Source organism: Armigeres subalbatus, chromosome 1 (assembly GCF_024139115.2).
Source record: "Armigeres subalbatus isolate Guangzhou_Male chromosome 1, GZ_Asu_2, whole genome shotgun sequence".
Taxonomy (NCBI): Eukaryota; Metazoa; Arthropoda; class Insecta; order Diptera; family Culicidae; genus Armigeres; species Armigeres subalbatus.
Genome location: NC_085139.1, coordinates 17393657 through 17414146, shown reverse-complemented (window position 1 = coordinate 17414146; position 20490 = coordinate 17393657). Strand labels below are relative to the sequence as shown.

General features: G+C 41.6%; 2 protein-coding genes across 5 annotated transcripts in view; both read right to left on the bottom strand.

Annotated features, from left to right (window-relative positions):
• The window catches only part of LOC134222255 (homeobox protein B-H2), a 126013-nt gene extending 107558 nt beyond the window's left edge, over positions 1-18455 (bottom strand). Inside the window, exons 1-2 of one of the 4 annotated variants that reach the window (XM_062701422.1) lie at positions 17864-18358; positions 17656-17767 (exon numbers count right to left, since the gene is read on the bottom strand). The gene's annotated coding sequence lies outside the window, so the exon portion shown is untranslated. Of the gene's footprint in view, positions 1-17655; positions 17768-17863; positions 18359-18433 lie in introns of those variants that run through there. The other 3 variants (XM_062701417.1, XM_062701411.1, XM_062701399.1) reach the window with 3 other exon arrangements.
• Positions 18456-19033: 578 nt separating this feature from the next.
• On the bottom strand, positions 19034-19992 carry LOC134208139 (uncharacterized). The gene is made up of 2 exons (XM_062684208.1): positions 19795-19992; positions 19034-19427 (listed from the first exon to the last, which is right to left on the bottom strand). The coding sequence occupies exons 1-2, from the start codon at positions 19939-19941 to the stop codon at positions 19224-19226; spliced, it is 351 nt and encodes a 116-aa protein (XP_062540192.1). The 5' UTR covers positions 19942-19992; the 3' UTR covers positions 19034-19223.
• Positions 19993-20490: the final 498 nt, after the last annotated feature.

Here is a 20490-nt window from a genome sequence, read left to right as displayed (position 1 = left end):
AGTGAGAAGTGAGACGTCTCTCTTCTCATTCCTAATTTCTCAGTTTTCACTATTCGGCTAAATAACCTATTCGGTCAAATGACCCATTCGGCCAAACGACCTTTTCGGCCAAACGACCCTTTCGGCTAAAAGACCCTTTCAGCCAAATGACCCTTTCAACTAAATGACCCTTTCGGCTAAATGACCCTTTCGGCTAAATGGCCCATTCGGCCAAACGACCCTTTCGGCCAAATGAACATTTCGGCCAAACGACCCTTCCGGCCGAATGGTTTGTTCGGGCTAGTGGCATTCGGCCAAATGGCTTTCGGCCGAGTGGGTTTCGGCCAAATGACCCTTCTCCCAAATTAAGTTAGCACAAAAAAATCAAATGATCACAAGTTGTTGATGCTGTTCATAATTATTCCAAATGCCCTTTATGCCGAATAACCTTACGACAAATCGCGTTATGCTAAATGGCTATACGCCATTGGCCCTTCCTTCAGGGATATGTCATTTTTGGGGAAATGTCATATTCATGTTTCGGGGAAGTATCATTTTCGGGAACTATAATTTTCGTTAAAGTAGTTTTTGGGGAAATGTTATTTCCGGGAAAATATTATTGTTGAGGATTTGCTATTTTTGAGGAATTTGAGCAATTGATTTTCTCATAAAACCTCGGATGAACTGAATAATAGGGAATTTAAATTATGACTAAAGGGCTTAGAAGCTTTACTGAAATCGTCGTTTTCTAAACAATAATCAACCTCAATAACATCCCGCATTCCAAATGTTCCTCCAACCTCTCTATAATAGTTTCCTTTGAATAGAGAATTACGTGTTCAGACTGGTTAAGAAATTACATTTAATTCATCAATAACTTATAAGTACCACTCCCTCGCACCCTCCCCCTTTTCAAATGACCGTGTAATGACCTTCAGTAAAATCGTTTTCTTACGAAAGACAATGTTTGATTTAAATTTGGTTGAAATCGGTCTTGGGGCTTACGAGTTACTTTGAGTTTATCAAAAACTAAACAATACTCATTCCAATCTCCTAATGACCCTCCCACCATCACTATAGTTGTTTCCTTAGGACAGAGAATAAGTATTCCAAATTTGATTCAAATCGGTCAAGAGGCTCAGAAGTTACACTTAGTTGATCCAGTGGCGTAGCCAGAAAATTGGTCTGGGGGGGGTTTCCTGAACATTTTTTTCTTCGAAAAAAAAAATTCTTCTAAAAATTTTTATTTCATGAAAGCGGATCAACTTATGTGCGAGAGGTGTCACAAGTTCTACATCGGTGGTCCGAAAGGAAGCAGCAGGCGTCTTCTGAGCGGTAGTATCATCCTCGATACTGAGGTTCGGAGCTCCATTCGAGTCACGAGTACGTACCGAACCATTTCATATCTGCATAACTTTAACAGAGGATGAAATATGACGAAGACGGCGAGGCTGGACTCTATGGTAAAGTGGCAGCAGTACAATACTAATGTAAGATGGACGGTCTTGAATGAAAAGGCCACCTTGAATTAAAAGGTCGTTCAACCCACATTTTCTGTCAGAACAGAAACCCTTTCCGGTCAAATGACACGTTTGGCTAAATAACATTTTTGATCAAATGGCCTGTTCGCCTTAACTATATTTTCGGCCAAATGATCTTATGACATATTTGGTCGAATGTCTTCGGCCAGATGGCTTTCGTTACGTCGGCTTAGCCTGCCGGTGGGCCTGTACCGGGCCTTGGAAAGCTACTTCCAGAATCGTGTACTACTATGCGAGACCGATGCCGGTCAGAGCATCAAGGATCAATACTGGGCCCGGTATTATGGTACCTTATGTATAGCGGGGTTCTGAGACTCAAGTTCCTTCCTGGTGTCAATATCGTCGACTACGCCCATGATGTAACGCTGGAGATCTACGAAGGTTCAATTCCAGAGGTCAATCTGACCGCACCACATACGATCAGAACGGTGGCTGAAGGCCTGGAGCACGCTCAACATAAAACGGAGATGATTGCCATCAACAACCACAGAGTCGGCTCAACATGCAGTGATTCATGTAGGTGAAGTTGCGATCACATCAAAGCGCAGCCTGAAGGTATCAGGTATCAGGTATCAGAACGTCGGCTCAGGAGGCACGTTCCCCTCAATTTGGGAGATTTGTGCCATCGCCTTTACTGGCCTTTCTCATCATTTACCTGACGGAAAAGGAAGTGAAAAGAGGAAAGGAAGAGGAAGTGAAGTTGGAAAGGAAAATAGAACCATTTATAGGAAAGCCAATTATGTAGACTCACACGCATTCAGCTAGGGACTAAAGAAAGGTGTCACAAAAACACGTAACAATGGACGAACGTCAAAGACGCAATACAGAGTGCACTGTGAAAAACGCATAATGCGAATCCATATAGGTAACATACACAAAGTACATTGTAAAAAACGCATAATGCGAATCCATATAGGTGACAATTTGTTGAAAACTAAGTAAAACACATATTCATAACCCCACTCTTATTTAACCTCACGTTGAGTTTAAACAAGAGTAGCCGAAGCCGAACGTCAAGGACGAGACATAGAGTACACTGTGAAAAACGCATAATGCGAATACATATAGGTGACAATTTGTTGAAAAAAAAACTAAGTAAAAAAAACATTTTCATAACCCCACCCTTATTCAACCTCAAGTTGAGATTAAACAAGAGTAGCTGAAGCCGAACGTCAAAGACAAAACACAGAGTACACTGTGAAAGCGCTTAATGTGAATCCATATAGGTGACAAACACAAAGTACATTGTAAAAAAAAATGCATAATGCGAATCCATATAGGTGGAAGTATGTTGAAAAACTAAGTAAAACACATATTCATAACCCCACACTCACGTTGAGATGGAACTAAAGTAGCCAAAGCCAAACGTCAAAGACGAGACATAGAGTACACTGTGAAAAACGCATAATGCGAATCCATATAGGTAACATACACAAAGCACATTGTAAAAAACGCATACTGCGAATCCATATAGGTGACAATTTGTTGAAAACTACGTAAAATACATACTCATAACCCCACTCTTATTTAACCTCACGTTGAGATTGAACAAGAGTAGTCGAAGCCGAACGTCAAGGACGAGACACAGAGTACACTGTGAAAAACGCATAATGCGAATCCATATAGGTAACATACACAAAGTACATTGTAAAAAAACGCATAATGCGAATCCATATAGGTGACCTACACAAAGTCCATTGTAAAAAAACGCATAATACGAATCCATATAAGTGACAATTTGTTGAAAACTACGTAAAATACATATTCATAACCCCACTCTTATTTAACCTCACGTTGAGATTGAACAAGAGTAGCCGAAGCCGAACGTCAAGGACGAGACACAGAGTACACTGTGAAAAACGCATAATGCGAATCCATATAGGTGACAATTTGTTGAAAAAAACTAAGTAAAAACACATTTTCATAACCCCACCTTTATTCAACCTCAAGTTGAGATTAAACAAGAGTAGCTGAAGCCGAACGTCAAAGACGAAACACAGAGTACACTGTGAAAAGCGCATAATGCTAATCCATATAGGTGACATACACAAAGTACATTGTAAAAAAAATGCATAATGCGAATCCATATAGGTGGAAGTATGTTGAAAAACTAAGTGAAACACATATTCATAACCCCACACTCACGTTGAGATTGAACAAGAGTAGCCAAAGCCGAACGTCAAAGACGAGACACAGAGTACACTGTGAAAAACGCATAATGCGAATCCATATAGGTAACATACACAAAGCACATTGTAAAAAATGGCATAATGCGAATCCATATAGGTGACAATTTGTTGAAAACTAAGTAAAACACATATTCATAACCCCACTCTTATTTTATTTAACCTCACGATGAGGTTGAATAAGAGTAGCCGATTATCTCGGAGAAGTAAAAAGTCAACTACGCCATAGCTCCGGATAGCGCAGCGAGGGCTAAAATACTGTAAAGGGGGCCCTGGTGCTTTACAGGCTCCGTTTGCGGTTAGGTTCTTATTAGACCCCCCTAACCATTCTGATTGCTCACGAACTCGATGGGCAGACACCTCTGCCGGGTTGGTAGCCGGATCCTTCGGTAGAAGAATCGGCAGGGAACGATCGGTAGCTCGACGGTAGGGGGTAATTAACTCTATAGCCTTGAAAAGGGCTGAGTGGCTTCTGTCGGTGGAGTGAAAGGCGCTTTCAACTATACTTATACGATATATTTTCTTCTCTTGTGCGGTATATAATGTATGAAAACTGAATGAAACTGAATCTTTGATGCAAGTCTCTTTTATAGGTGACGCGTAGCCATAATCGTCAGGTTTGCGTGTATCGGATGCTGTTGGGGCGTGGCTAGGTTCTCGTTTGGTTTTCTTCGTGTGTGCGTCATTTAACGTGTCCATCGCTCGTTGGCATCAACACCAAGCCGAACGATGTGGTGTGTAAGGGAATAGATGGATTGGTAGTAGTGGAGATGGAGGCGAAATTCTCAATGGGAATCAATACTAGTCGAAAGTGAAACAAGGGTAGTTAAAAACTTCGCGTTGGCGCGAACACATTCATTCGTAGGCACGGTAAGCATAAAGCCGCATCACACCGAGAATTAGGGGTCACCTGTATGGTGGACTTTTACCACTGGAACAGGCAATACGTAATGTTATTCTTAGCCAGATAACCAGCTGCCGACACCACACGGCTATCTAGGCTGTTCGTGGAGAGAAGTTGACATTGACTTTACGTCAACTCTCAATGTGGCCGAACAGCCGACAGAGGTCAATCTTACCGCACCACATACGATCAGCACGATCAGCAAATTGGATGAGTGCTGAAGGCCTGGAGCTCGCTCAACATAAGACGGAGGAAATTTACGTCAACAACCAGAGAGTCGGCTCAACATGCAGTGATTCATGTAGGTGAAGTTGCGACCACATCAAAGCGCAGCCTGAAGGTAACTAGTTACCTACGAAATCTGGAGAGCACGTACCGCTTGATGTACCTAAGAGTGATATCTGCATATCACACGATGCATCCTGCGTGATAGCCGGTATGGTGGCTCATCTGGGAAAACGAGGAATACTTTGAGCTACGTGCCAAAAGAGGAGCCCGCGAGCGTATCAGGGTGGCTTCGGTAACCAGATGGCAGCGCGAGTGGGATAACTTTTTGAAAGGTAGGTGAACCCACGTGCTGATACCTAACAGATGTTGACGAAACTGTTTCTTTGTCCTCATTTCGACGTCGAAAGAAGAACAATGCCCTTATACAGAGGATGTGTCAAGCGGTATAGGGAAGGGGAACGCAGTTTCGGCTGCAACCTTCAGAGAATCTAGCGCTCCAAGTAGCAGTCGTGATTGGTTAGTTTGAGCGAGAAAACTTGCGCGGGGAAGTGAATGAGTTGTCTGCACATGCCGAGGTAAGAGTGTCAGAGCGGGTGGCAACTGCAGTCGCCACCTCGAGGCATGGTAGAAGAGTGAGCGCATAGGTGTGAGTATGCTAATGCCGAGTTATGAGGGTTATGGCGTAGGACTGTTGGTACCTATCGCTATCAACATCTAGAGGCATGGCAGAGGAGTGCAGAGTGAGCGTCCAAGTAAGCCTCACATGGTGTGTCAGAGTGAGGGTCAGGGTTTGACAGAGGGGGTGTCAAGGCAAGCATCCAAGTGAGCCTCACAGTGTGAATGCGAATGACTGAGAATAGTACAGTAAGTACTGCCTATCCCCCAAAAGTAATGCTGGGAGCCAGTTCCTGGGGGAAACGACGGCGGACCTGCGATTTACTGGGGGAGTCCCACACTCTAGTACACTCCCGTGTGGTAATTTGGCAACTACTAAGCACATGCACTGGGTTGTGCGTAAATGGCTTCTCTTTTGTTGAAAAAAAAAAGATGGCTTTCGGCCTAATGGTTAGTTTGGCCAAATGACATTTTCGGCCTAGAGGCCTTTGAACTGGTCGAAAATATCGTTTGGCTGAAAAGGTCATTTGACCGAAAACATTGTTATCCTACACTTTCTGCAAAAAGCTCTAGCCTTTCATTTTCCATCGTCCAAGTGGTAATATATGAACAAAAATTTCATTTAAACGTACGCGTATGCGACCAAAAATGTCCTTTGGCCGAACAGATCATATAGCCGGAGTGTTGTTTGATATAACAGGCCAGTTGGCCGAAAATCTCGAAAATTAAATGAACTAAAATAGAAAAATCAAACGAGTTGGTTCGAATTGTTCGAATAGGCCAACACTGTGGCTCTTGCTGAACCAGCCTAACGAACAACAAAGAGATCACTCAAAATCCACCGTCGAAAATCATCGCCTTCATTGCCGGGACGGGCTGGGCCGGCCGTCGTCGTCGTTATCGAAACCGTGTGTATGTGTGAAGAAAGGCAAGAAATAACCATAATATACTAAATCGACTCTTCCTCCTCCGCCGCCAGCAGCCACCCAAACCCATAAACCTAACTTGCCCCGGAGAGTGCACACAAAGTCGTTAACTATGCTGCCGAATGCTTCACTTCATATTGCTCTTGCTCCCGCCACCGCGCCTGTTCGGTTCGGCTTGATCCATCAAAGCAAAGCAATGCGATAAGCGAGGCAGTGCAGGAGGAAGGTAATAGAGCTGGCAATATCGGGCACACACCATCATCATCGCATCGCTACTAATAGCATCAGCGAACGGCAATAATAAGCAGCAATAATATCTATATCAATGGACCGCTGCTTGCTTGCTTGCTCGCTTGCTTACTGGATGCCGGATGGATGAACGCTAAACGTTCCCCGTCCGATCCCCGATGATTGCTTGTTTGCTTGTTGCCTGCCGGCTGCCACCGATTCACGAGGGGTTAGAAATGCTAAAGTTGTTAAGTAGTTAAACGCAGGATAGTCCTTCGTGAGTTTGGTATGATAGTCCTTTGTATAATTACGGCACCATGCAATATGGAAAGTGCTGGACTGCTGGATAGTGAAAATTGGTTCTTAATTTTTCATTTAATGCATTTCCGCTGTAAAATCTTGTAAGGAGGAATATTTTCTATGGAAATAATAATCATCTAGATGTAATCGAGTCTTTTTTTTTATCTTTTTACGAAAGTTTTTCAAATGACTATTTTGAGGAACAATTAAGCATTATTAGATAATTTATTTCAATTATGAGTATAGAAAACCTGAAAAATTTGCTTGGATTAGTTGGTAGAAACATTGACAGTGATTGAAGCAAAAAATATTGCAAAATTACAGCGAATAAGCTTGCAAAGCAATCTCATTCATCTAAATATCCAAAATTGCGGTGAGAACACTTTCCGTCCCATCATAAATTAAATCAGCACCATCAAAACACACAGCGAAGTGCAGTGATGATGAATCATACCGACCCGTCCCGGATGGCGGCAGACGGCAGCAGCGGCGGTGGGTTCATCTTTGCGGCAAGAACCCATTTCGGTGACGAGAATCATCCATTTCCTAAACTCATTACTTATTCACCAGCACCAGCAGCCCAGCCCGGCCCCTTCTCGCACTCACCGAGGCAGTGACCAGAACGCAGCGCAGCGCAACGAATGGCTCAACTGGGTCACATCATGACAAACACATTAGCCACTCTTGCGACTCCTGCGACTACTGCAAGACCGGTGATCTATTTGTTTCGAAGTGATATGCGGCAAAGGAGTGACGGGCAGCAGGGCGGACGGCAGCAGCAACAGCCGTGCGACAAGCGGGCAGAGTAAAGAACACACTCAATTAGACGTACAACGACGGCGACGCACAGTGGTACCAGAATGGAGAAACATGGTTAAATATTTAGTATTGACATTTAGTTCGGTGATCGCCTCACATTTGATGCACCCATATAGCTTGCACCACGTCAGATGCGGTGCTTATTAGTATCTTAAACTTATCTTAAACTAGTATCTTATAATCATTTGTACCCCCAAAAACCTATTTTACAATTATTCTATAAAATCTTGGCATATATAACTCTGTAAGTATTATTATAAGAAATGTAAGCTTTTGTAAATTTCAAGTGAAACACATCAAACATCTATTTTTTTACGCGCTCCTCATTTCTTTTTATCGGTAGCTCCAAATACTCTCGCAGCCTCGACTAGAGGGAAAACATCAATACAGTCGCCTGGTTAAAAAATAGAAATATTTTGCGCTCAAAACCTCCAGACAATATTTGGCAAAAATTGCATTAAATCGCATATCCATATCCGTACTTTTTTACATTTTCTTTATTAGCGGCTTCAATTTATCATCAATCACGTGACTCAATACGTTAGCATATAGTCTGGAAGATGCCGAAAGACTTTGCCGAAGAAGGTACATAGCTGGAAGGTCTACAAAAAATGTTATTACGTTTCAAAAATTGATTGTTCAAACCATATGCAAGAAATCAATGTTTCTGCCAGCACTACCGGACGACCTATGGTTATCAAAGGGCAAAACCCATCTTCCTTCTTGTCGGATTTTTTTTCTTTGTGAAATGATTCCGAATAGCTCCCATTTGCTCTAAAGCCCTATAAGTACAATTATTTTGAAATAACACTCAGTTAAATTATTGGTTTACGTAATACGGCAGTGCTGGCAGAATAAACGATTTTTTGCATATGGTTTGAACACTCAATCTTCGTAGCGTTATAACTTTTTTCGTGGACGTTCCAGCAACGTGCCTTCTTCCCATATTTTTTAACACTTCTAAATATTTTAAAAATTTGAAACAAAAACATCAAAAAAGTTTTGTATTTCAAGATTGGCCTTACATTTGCTCGATTTTGAACAAAGATCGGGTGAATTTTTCAGGCCGGTTTACACGTGCAGCAATTTTTCGGTTGTTTTCGATTTTTAAAATATTTAGAGGCTTAAAATATGGGTTCTTCGGGGAAGTTGACCTTAAATAAGCTTAAGAAAAGGGGTCAGATCAATTGTAAACAGCGTCATTGTGTCCATTCGGTGCACTTCCCCATACAACTGGTCGGGGTTCAGCAAAACCGCACCAAACACCTTGTTGACTGACTTGTAGTTCTTTGTTCGTTGATTGAAAACGTAAATTATTTCATATCAATTCATTCGTACATTTGTTGTTGGATATCCTCAGTTATAGGGTGGAAGGATATCCAATACGATTTGTGATCAATTGGATCTGCTACACGAAAACTTGTGCAAGAAAATGGGTAATTTTTCATTGGCGCTTGGTGGGATTTGGCTGAACCCCGACCCGACCAACTGTACTTCAACTGTCAAAACCATATGGGTAGAACGGGGCGGAATAAACCAAAGAGCTAGACTTTACTAATGTCAAATTCGTTTTTAAACATGAGTCAGTGCCAACCCAAACCCTGAATAGAAAAACGTTTTCAGTTCCATCTGTCATTGGATATGGTGTGACATCGTGTTTTGTGCGTGACATCGTGTTTTGATTCGAAACATATGATCACCATACCGGACTAGTACCATACCAGTGCACTAGCAGTTTGTGGGCCACATTGAATTAGATCAAGTACGCGCTCTGGTTTTCGCGAATTACGAAATTTACTTTTGGATGGATATCTACCCCGGATTCTCTATTCCTTTCTGCTTATTCAAGAATTCCTTCACTAGTTCATTCATGCTTTTGCTCGAAGTTTCCTTTTGGAATTCCTCCGCAAGTTCTTGCAGGCATTCACTCAAATTTGCTTTGCGGAATTCCCCCGGATGTTTCTTCATGTATTCCTTTGGAAATTTCTTCAGGAATTGCTCCGGAAGTTCTTTCAGGAATCCATTCAAAAGTTCTTCTTATTCCTGAAGTAACGTTCGCAGCTCGGGAGTTCGTTAGGAAAGTTCCGAAGTTCCTTCAAAAATACCTTCGGAAGTTGCTTCAGAAAGTCCTTGGAACATTGCTTCAGGAATTCATTTGAAAATTTCTTCAGGAATTCCTCTCGAAAATCTTTCAAAAATTCTTCCGGAAGTTCCTTCAGTAAATCATTTGGAAATTCATTCACGAAACCCTACTCAAATTCCTTCAGGAATTCCTCTAGAAGTACCATCAGGAATTCCTCCGAAAGCTCCAGAATTTCCTCTGAAAGTTCCTTCAGAAATTCCTCTGGAAGCTCCTCCAGAAATTTCTCCGGAAGTTCCTCCAGGAATTCGTCCGAAAGTTCCTCCACGAATTCCTCCGGAAGTTGCTCTGGCTGTTCCTGTGGTAATTCCTCCAGGAATTCCTCCGAAAGTTCCTCCAGGAAATAATCCGAAAGTTCCTCCAAACTTCCTCCGGAAGTTCCTCCAAGAAATCCTACGAATGTTCCTCCAGGAATACTTCCGGAAGTTCCTCCAGCAAATTTTCCGGAAGTTCTTCTAAGAAATATTCCAGAGGTTCCTCCAGGAATTGCTCCAGGAATTCCTTCGGATGTTCCTCCGGAAGTACCTTCGGAAGTCCCTCCAGAAATTTTTCTGGAAGTTTCTCCAGGAATTCTTTCTGAAAGAACTTCTACAGGAGTTCTGGAGAAAAATCCGGAGAAGTTTTCGGAGGAATTTCTGAAGGAACTAGGAGGAATTCCGGTACTTCTGAAGGAATTTCTGGAAGAACTTTCAGAGGAATTCTAGGACGAACTTTCGGAGAAATTCCACTTCCGAAGGGATTCTTCAAGGGACTACCGGAATAATTCCTGGATAGACTTCAGGTGGAATTTGTGTAGGGATTTCCGGAGAAATCTCTTGAGGGATTTTCAGAGGAATTTATGGAGGAACTTCAAAGAGTAACTACTAGAGAAATTCTAGGAAGAAATTTCGTAGGAACTCTTGGGGGAATTTCAAGATGAATTTCTGAAAAAAATATGAAGGAATGCCGGAAGAATTCGCAATGGAATGCATACAAGACTTCAATGAGGAATACCTGGAAGAATTATAAGAATTCTTTGAAAAATTTCCGTATGATTTTTTTGAAGAACTACTTAAATAAATAATTAAAGGGGAGAATTTTCTAACGAATTGCACATGAATTATTGCAGGCCCATAATATTTCCGTTTAAACAAATTCTCCTGGGATTAATGAAAAATTCCTAAGGGAATTTAAATATAATGCAAATGTAGACAAATATCGTGGGGAATAAAAAATCCCCGTTAAAAGGATTTCGATGCGAATTCTTTATTAAATGCACAAACAGTTTCCCTCCGGCTTGTTTATTCCATCCATATGGTTTTGACACTTGAACTGCAGTTTGTATCGGTGAACCTGGTGCGAAACTGTGAAACAACACAGTGCGAACCCGTCAGCTTTGGGGTTGGAACTAGTGCGAACCTAGTTCCAACCTCAGCGAATAAAAAAAAACACTTTGACAGCACTTAGGTTGGAACTGGTTCCAACCTAGGTTGGAACTTTTTAACCCTCTGTCTGTGCTCAAAAAAACTTACGTTGTCTGTGCTCTGGGGTCAAATTGACCCCAAATTGCTATAACTTTTTTATTGTTCGGCCAATTTTGGATTTTTTGGGCTCTTTCGAAAGATAATTTAATCATCTTTCAGGTTACCAAAAATTGATTATAGGTGGGCGGGTACCTCGCGGGCAGGGGTTTTCATGAAAAAGGGTACAAAAACAGTGATTTTTTATGCTTATTTTACTTATATTGAAAATGCTATCCATTTTGAACTGCACCTTATCATAAAGGTTATGCAGGAAGGCGCGTGCTTTTCTGGTGCAATTCAAAATGGGTAGGATTTTCAGATACACCCAGGTTTTTTTTACGCGGTTGGAATTCATTAATTACTCAGTTAACCTGAACTTTTACAGCTTTTCAAATACCGCCTGATTTTTCTTTGATTTTTTGTGAATTTTTTCGTGGGGTTAACTCATTGCTTTATTGACGCTGAAGGTCTTAAACAGCCAAAACCAAACCGTGTAAAAAAACCTGGGTGTATAAGTAAAATAAGCATAAAAAATCACTGTTTTTGTCCCCTTTTCACGAAAACCCCTCCCGTGAGGTACCCGTCAACCGTCAACCTGTAAGATGATTAAATTATTTTTCGAAACAGCCCAAAAAATCCCGAATTGGCCAAACAATGAAAAAGTTATAACAATTTCAATTTAGGGTCAATTTGACCCCAGAGCACAGACAACGTAAGTTTTTTTTTTAAAAACTACACTGTAGCGTTTGTTTTCAAGATTTTTCAAGGGAATTTGCACCTAGGGGACAGATCTTGGTGAGTTTAACCAAGCTACCAAAAATTAGAATAATCGGTTGAAAACTTTAAAAATGGCAGCCTTTCAAAGTGGCCTGGGGTCATATTGACCCTAGAGCACAGACAAAAGGTTAAAAACGAATTCGACATAAGGTGGCGCAGATCAGCACAGCGTGCCACTAGTTGTCTCTTTTACTCTCCCGCTGATCTTATGCAACGCAATTAGTAGTCTAGCTCATTGGGAATAAACAAGCAGAAGGGTAAATGAAAACGGGGATTTTGTATGCAGTTTTAAATGAAGTTTAACCGGTACTGTTGTCTAGAATAAGTATAAAAATAACTTTGGAAAATTGTTTGAGAAGTCATCCAGAAGTTCATTCAGGATTTTCTCTGCATATTGTGTCATAAATTAGTACGGTGGATGGAATTAGTTTGGGAATTCTCCATGAAACCCGTACAGAAAATCAGATAAGAAATGTCAGAAAAGTATATGTTAGGATTACCGAACAGATAATATCTGTTCCGACAGTCCCACCACCATCATCACTGATCGTGCGCCTCCATCAACACAGGCGATGTTGTCCCGACACCCGCAGCTGTAGCCTAGGGCTGGGGTAGATTGGCCGAGCTTATTAAAATAAGTGAAAAACATCATATCAATCAGTGGGCAATGTTTAGAAGCGAGAAAAAGGTAGTGTTCATAATTTTGTAATATTTAGGCACGTAAAAAAATATTAAATCTTCACATTTCAGTCTTTTTTGACATTTTTCGTGAACTTTTTACAGCTATCTCTACTTTATTTTCCTCTGCCAGAGTATACTTATAATTATTTATGTGCGGTATATAAGAGTCTTCTCCATTCGGCTCGGTCCATGGCTACACGTCGCCAATCACGCAGTCTACGGAGGGTCCGCAAGTCATCTTCCACCTGTTTCTGATATATGAAACTATTGAGGATTTCGCATTTAGGGTCAAACTTTGAGTTACGCTAGATCTCATTTAACTTTTTTTCTTATAGAAAACTCATACCTCACTTCAAACAGGCGCACAACGCATTTGCCGATTTCACATTGATTTTTTTGCATAAAAAATACAATAGCTACCTTCTGTAAATGTGGTGAGCTAGGTTTGGAGAAGTCGAATGTTAAAATGAATAAGAAAACACTACCGATACTGTTCCCTCAAATCCTATTTATATTTAAATATTGATTTATTGTGCGGATTCCGGTCGACTAAAGTTTTAGAAATGCGAAATTTCCACATTATCTCGGTGGCTTTAGTCCATAGCAGAGTGTTTATAGTTATTGGTCTACAATCAAAGCGAAGCCTAATTAATAGTGCAATTTATTTTGAGTTTTACTACGGTAATTGTAAAAGTTTATAACACAAACCGAAGTAGGTAAAACTATAATCAGTGGAAGATATGTTAAAACTATAATTAGGTTGTTTCTCTAGTTGAAGGATAGTTATCCGTAATCGCGACACGTGGAGTTTCCGACACCTGGTGAAAGCTGGTGTCCTCCGTGTTAGGTAAGAACTAGGCCGCAAAGATGGAGTTGATAGAACTAAATAATTTGTCATTGAACAGCTTCCCACTGTTCATCGTGGGCCCTTGTGCGGGACGAGTCAGTTTCACGGATCGTTCAACCCCTCGTTCCGACCGCCTCGAAAGTCGTCCGGTCGGTGTCCAAGCTCCCAACTCTCCCCTAAGTGTCGAGACAAGCGTGCCACATTGTGAGTTGTCGCACAACGCGTGACCACGTCATTACGCCATCCCGTGGGTATAACCGTCATTACCGTTACCACATTGCGCAATCATTATACATAGTGTTACAAACGCAAAGCAAGCGGAACGCCACCAAGTGGCCAGGAGTGTAACCAAAGCCATTACCAAGTTACACCGGCCTACCGTCACGATAGTCGTGACCCGCACCCATCGGTCACGATACAGTCAGCGAAACGCTTAAGGGGAGTCCAGAGTAAGACGGACGATTACTTCACGCCGAACGCCTAAGCCAAGATGAATACACAGCTAGGTGTTTCAACCTGCCCAATTTATGGACGAGAAGAAGGCGGGGGTGAAAAATTCATTTTCGGTGCAAAACATAAACAAACCGGCTGGCTCTCCCAAGATGAATACACCACTAGGTGTTCCAATCTGCCAAATTCACGATTCAGCCATCTTGGATTTTAGTATGGGAGAGCCAGCCGGTTTGTTGTCGTTTTGTACTGAAAATGAATTTTTCACCCCCGCCTTCTTCTCTTCCACAAACTAAGCACATTGCAACACCTAGCTGTGTATTCATCTTGGGCTCTCCCATACTAAAATCCAAGATGGCTGAATCGTGAATTTGGCAGATTGGAACACCTAGTGGTGTATTCATCTTGGCCTAAGCATAGGCGAACCAGGGACGTTTCCCAGAAAGGCGACGATCGTCGAACGGGTATCATCGAATCGTCGTTCATGGCCGCTACCTCCCGAGCTCTAGTATCAGGTTAGTCTAAGGTTAGTAACCTAGTATTAAGCTAAAGTTTTGTGAAGCTCAGAAGGGAATAGTTATGATTAGGTCTATATGTGCATCCGATGAGCGCTCATAAGAATTAGATGATTTAAAAAAAAATGAATGCATCAATAAATCAAGCATGCCTGTAAGCATTTTGCCTTTGGTTGAAAGTAATTGAAATTTTTATGAGATTTATTTCGAATTATGAATCCGTCCTTTATCGGGTAGTATTTTTTCATTGATTGTGCTTGGATTAGATTATGGAACGATTCTTTGGTTGACGTTGGAAATTTGGAACAAAGCGAAGTGAGATCGTGTGTTTGAATTCTACACCCAACCAGAGATTGCAACATTTTATTGCAATCTCGCATTAGTTTCGCGTTCAGTTTGCCATAATTTGCGACATATGCACAAATTGTATTAAGTAAACGGCAGGCCCTTGCATTAGGTCTCCGGTCACGAGAAAATAAGAACTAGTTATGTGTTAGTGTCTACATTGAATCTAATTTTACACTCCCCCATCGAGGAGTGAAATGCTGTATACTTCGACAACCTGTGCAACCATACAAAAAAAATTGGTCAAAGGCAGAAATTGAACCCGGATCCTTCACTCTTAGCACATTTTACTGACGCGCTAACCATCTGAACTATTTACCAGATGAGGAACGACGCGACCAAAGGCAATCATAATCCACGTTTCATGCTATGCGGATGTGACAAGTGGAAGGGTAACAGGGATAGTAATGAGTGATACGAGTGGAATAAGCACCATGCATATTTGTATCCTTTTCCGCTATCAAGCTAAAAGGAATCGGGAAGATTGCGTGGGTTAAAGTTGTATTGCTGTAAACGATTCATATACTTGTTCTAGGAGGAGCCAACGAGTTTCGTTTGGATATATTGATCGGAACCAAATAAACCGACTTAAGGCAATGAGCAATAAGCTACATTCTCTGATCGGTTTGAATGCGAGATTTGATACAAAATACTTAATACAAAGAATGTCACACAGAATTGTTTTGGGTGTATCAACTTGCCCGTTTTAAGAGTCTCAACCGGGCCGAGACAAACAAGCCTCAGCAGCCTCTCTAAGGAGAGTGGCGCATAAGCTTTTGTTGGTGGCAACGAACAGAAAGCATATGTTTCACTCCTACCACCTCGATTTCGTCACCACCGATGCAATCTCGCGGTGGGTGGCTCACATTGTCTTCTTTTGAACCTCTTCCTATCATGTACTTCGTCTTCGACGTGTTGATGACTAGTCCGATCCGCTTGGCTTCTCTCTTCAGTCTTATGTAGGCTTCCTCCATCTTCTCGAAGTTACGTGCCATAATATCTATGTCGTCGGCGAAGCCAAATAGCTGGACAAACTTATTGAAAATTGTACCACTCGTGTTAATCCCTGCTCTTCGTATTAACTCTTCAAAATCCATCATCGCTTTGATCAACCGTGTCAGTTTATCCGGAGATCCATGTTCGTGCATTAGCTGGCATAGCTGGTTCCGATCGATTGTATCATATGCGGCTTTGAAGTCGATGAATGTGTGGGCACGTTGTATTCGCGGCATTTCTGCAGTACTTGGCGAATGGCGAACACCTGATCCGTGGTAGAGCGTTCGCCCATAAAACCCGCCTGGTACTGCCCCACGAACTCCCTTGCAATTGGTGCTAGTCGACGGCATAAAATTTGGGAGAGTACCTTGTAGGCGGCGTTCATCAATGTGATTGCGCAGTAGTTGATACAAGGTGATATTTACGATCGGTAAGTCACCTTCGATGAATTTTTCTCATTAGTTTGTCAGGAAACCTTGATCACCTGGCAGCAGAAATGGACAAATGGGGAGTTGGGTAGATGGCTGTATTCAATTCGCCCGCAGGTGTCGAAGCGTCCATGGTTAAAAAATTGAATATAAGAAGAGACTTCATTCGAACCATGTGTCTATTGTCCAATCACTACACTTTAAATGCACATCTTTTCAGAGTGGGGCTCTCGGAAAGCAATCTCTGTGTTTGCGGCGAGGATTATCAGGACATAGATCATGGCGTGTGAGCGTGCGAGCAGAATCGCCAAGAATGTCAACTATGTGAACATCAGTATCGTAATTACTTAAGCACCCTAAATTCCCTTCCTTTCCTACTATATTATTGTATTACCTAACCTCGACCAAACCGCGAGTCTTTCGGTTCCCTAAAACTAACATTATGTATAATATTTAAGAAATGAATTTTCAACTTGATTTCGGCTCCGTAACGCTTCACGGCAATTGAGCCTCCAAAATAAACGAAAGATTAAAAAAAATCTATATTAGTATTAAACAATTACAAATTTTTTCACAAAATAAATATTTTTTTCCACAAAAAATCAAAAACTTTCCAAGAAATATTCCATAAAGAAATATAAAAAAGCAATAAAACTGAGCATTTTTCCATAGATGACCCCTTCTTTAAAAGCGTTTTAAGTTCATGGAAAATTTTATCAATTTTATTGCTTTTTTATATTTTTTTTTATCCTTGTTGATTATTTTGTGGAAAGTTTTTTATTTTTCGTGGAAAAAAATATTTATTTTGTTGAAAGATTTGTAATTGTTCAATGCTAATATTGATTTATTCATGGAAATGATGAAATGGCAGCATTTTGATTTTCTTTTCCTTCACTCAAGCCGATACGAGTTAAATAATTGGTAATACTTTTTGGTTTAAAAAAAAATATGTTTATGAAAGTTTCATGGATTTAGACAATTTTATATTTATTTATTGCATCGCTAACTTCTATATTTTGTTTTTTATTTATTGATTTTCGATTAATGTTTAATATTAGTCTCATTTGGTTGTGTCTTTTAATAACTTAATCGTAGACTTTAGTTGGTTGCTGAATTTATGGGAGCATAATTCAAGAATGAAGGAAACAATTCGGTTAATTCGACTTGGCTACGAGCCATCTATACGCAGTAAGAAAGATATTATAATATTTGACATAACTAAATTGGACATGCATTTTAATTGTCTACCTCACTGTGCAACGCCAAGAATGATGACGACGATAATGGTTGGTCGGGATGTGAGCGCGCGAGCAGAAGCAAAGCGAAGAACACCGCACGTGGTAGGCGGTAGCGGAGCAGGCTATTTGGCAGCAGCAGCAGCAGCAACGACACGGCACAGGATGAACAAGAATAACACAACTTTAAAACTCGAGAAATATAATTGAAATAAACACACCGTGTGGCCGGGCGGTTAGGTCATGAAGCCACGGAGCAGGCGGGAGAGAAAGTACACCGATTCAGTATTAGAATCTCTCGTCGTTGTCGTCTTCGTTGCACACTCACTTTAGTTCGGAATAAGCTGTATGGCACACAGAACGTCTCCTTGATACACTTTCAGCAACGCTAAGTATTCCAACAACTGCACACCGCCTCTTTGCAGGAGACGACGGGGGAGGCCTCGTTCCACGCTGCAGAAGCAATTCCACGACCCCAGAAAGCACTCAATGTCAATTTATCGGCTATTAACGGTTGAACGCAGTATCAACGCTACGGTGTTCCACTGTTCAAAACCCAGTAGGCCACGAAATCACGAACGATAAAACGAACGGCCTGCTTTGCCCGTTGCTACGCTTAGTAGCTGCTCGCTCGAACTGCTCGGAGTGATGTCAATTTACAACTGAAACCATTTGTCTCTGATTTTCGCTCTACTCCCCGGCCGGTTACCGGAGTGCCCTCCGACCGAGTCAGAAGAGTCAGTCAGCAGACTCAGAGCAGCAACGAGGAGAAACAAATACTCATCACAAACAGTTAAATGTTAATCGACTCCCGCAACAACACAAAACGGCGACACTAATGGAGCGTAGAATTACAAACACATGATTTTATTATTATTATTATGTGTGCTGTGCGCGCTCTCGCTCTGCCCGATTGACGCCCCGCCATGTAGCATTTCTCGAATAAGCATCATCAACAGAGTGTGATTACCTCTACACACAATTCATACGGATTCGGGATAAGTCTAGACCAACATTTGAAAAGGGCGTAACAGCCAAAATTTATTCCTGCGGATTCCTTATCTACATACATAGCTATATACATAGACAAAATATTGGAGAGATCAAATTTTGGCTGTTACGCCCTTTTCAAATGTTGGTCTAGAAGTATCCACGGGTGTGTCGGAAGGGGGTCATTCTCAATGTGTCCCAAACTCCCAAATATGTTTTCTTACTTACATATAACTTGATGAGTTTCAAACATCCTTGGGTCAAGTTTCACATCATTGTATTTGCTGCATTGAGATGATTTTTGTCAGTTTCTATTTGATTATGGAAACTTTCATGTGTCACTATAACTGAAACGACCCACAAAAGTCCGTATCTTGGCCATTTGTGTGAAACATGTTTATTACAAAATTTATTTACATTCTCTCTAATTAACAATTTGGGCTTTGAGAATGCATTTCCCACAATTTGTTGCTATCCCTACAAAAACGACGTCTACGCCCCTGTGCGTATCCATGGAAAAAGGGGTCGGCATCAGCAACAGGAAGAAATTGGGGCAGACGAGGATATATTAGCAAGCATCAAGCGGCTCGTTTAAATGGTCCTGTTCTCCCTTCTCTTTCTCGCTTTGGTGCACGTGGTCAACGAGGATGTGCCTCGCTTCTTGGCGTAGATCGTATACAGTATGGTATGGTATCTCTGGCTCTGGTCGGTCGAGCGAGCAGTTCCTCCGGCAAGCGAGTAAGCATTTCCATCATCATCGTCGCTGCTTGGCTGGCAGTGTGGGTGTGCGGTAACCTGAATGAAAATTGTATGGTGCTTGGGCAATCAAGAAATCGTTACAATTATGGGAGAGACGGCTGTTTTGGGTTTGTGTAGCGCTGAGGGAGGTTGTGAACAGAAGGATAATGAGTGGGAAACAGAACAAAGGCGAGAGCGAGATGAATACTCAGGGGGTGGTTGAAGAAAGAAGCTTGAAAGAGAGAAGAGAAAATTGGAAAAACGATTTAATTTGAATGTCTCCACTTAAGTGGTGGGTAGGGTTGTTCTTGGGAAAAATTATATTAATATGCATATGTAAATATTTATATCTACCCGACCAGTTAGTTATAGCAAAATTATATCGCAATTATATCAATATGTGTTACATATGTGGGAAGCTTACCAGACTGATCAAAGCAACGGTGGATGGTGTGCAAAACTGTGTGAAGATTTCGGGCGAACACTCCAGTTCGTTTGAATCGCGCCGAGGACTAAGACAAGGTGATGGACTTTCGTGCCTGTTGTTCAACATTGCGCTAGAAGGTGTCATGCGGAGAGCCGGGTGTAACAGCCGGGGTACGATTTTCAACAGATCCAGTCAATTTACTTGTTTCGCGGATGACATGGACATTGTCGGCCGAACATTTGCAAAGGTGGCAGAACTGTACACCCGCCTGAAACGTGAAGCAACAAAAGTTGGACTGGTGGTGAATGCGTCAAAGACAAAGTACATGCTTGTGGGCGCAACCGAGCGCGACAGGGCCTGCCTGGGAAGCAGTGTTACGATAGACGGGGATACCTTCGAGGTGGTCGAGGAATTCGTCTACCTCGGATCCTTGCTAACGGCTGATAACAATGTTAGTCGTGAAATACGAAGGCGCATCATCTGTGGATGTCGGGCCTACTACGGGCTCCAGAGGAAACTGCGGTCAAAAAAGATTCGCGACCGCACCAAATGTGTCATGTACAAGACGCTAATAAGACCGGTTGTCCTCTGACTAAAATAAATACTCCCCCTAAACAATTAGAAAATTCCCATAAGAAAATAGAAAATTGCCAATAAAGAAATCAGGGTATGAGCAATAAATAAATATAAAAT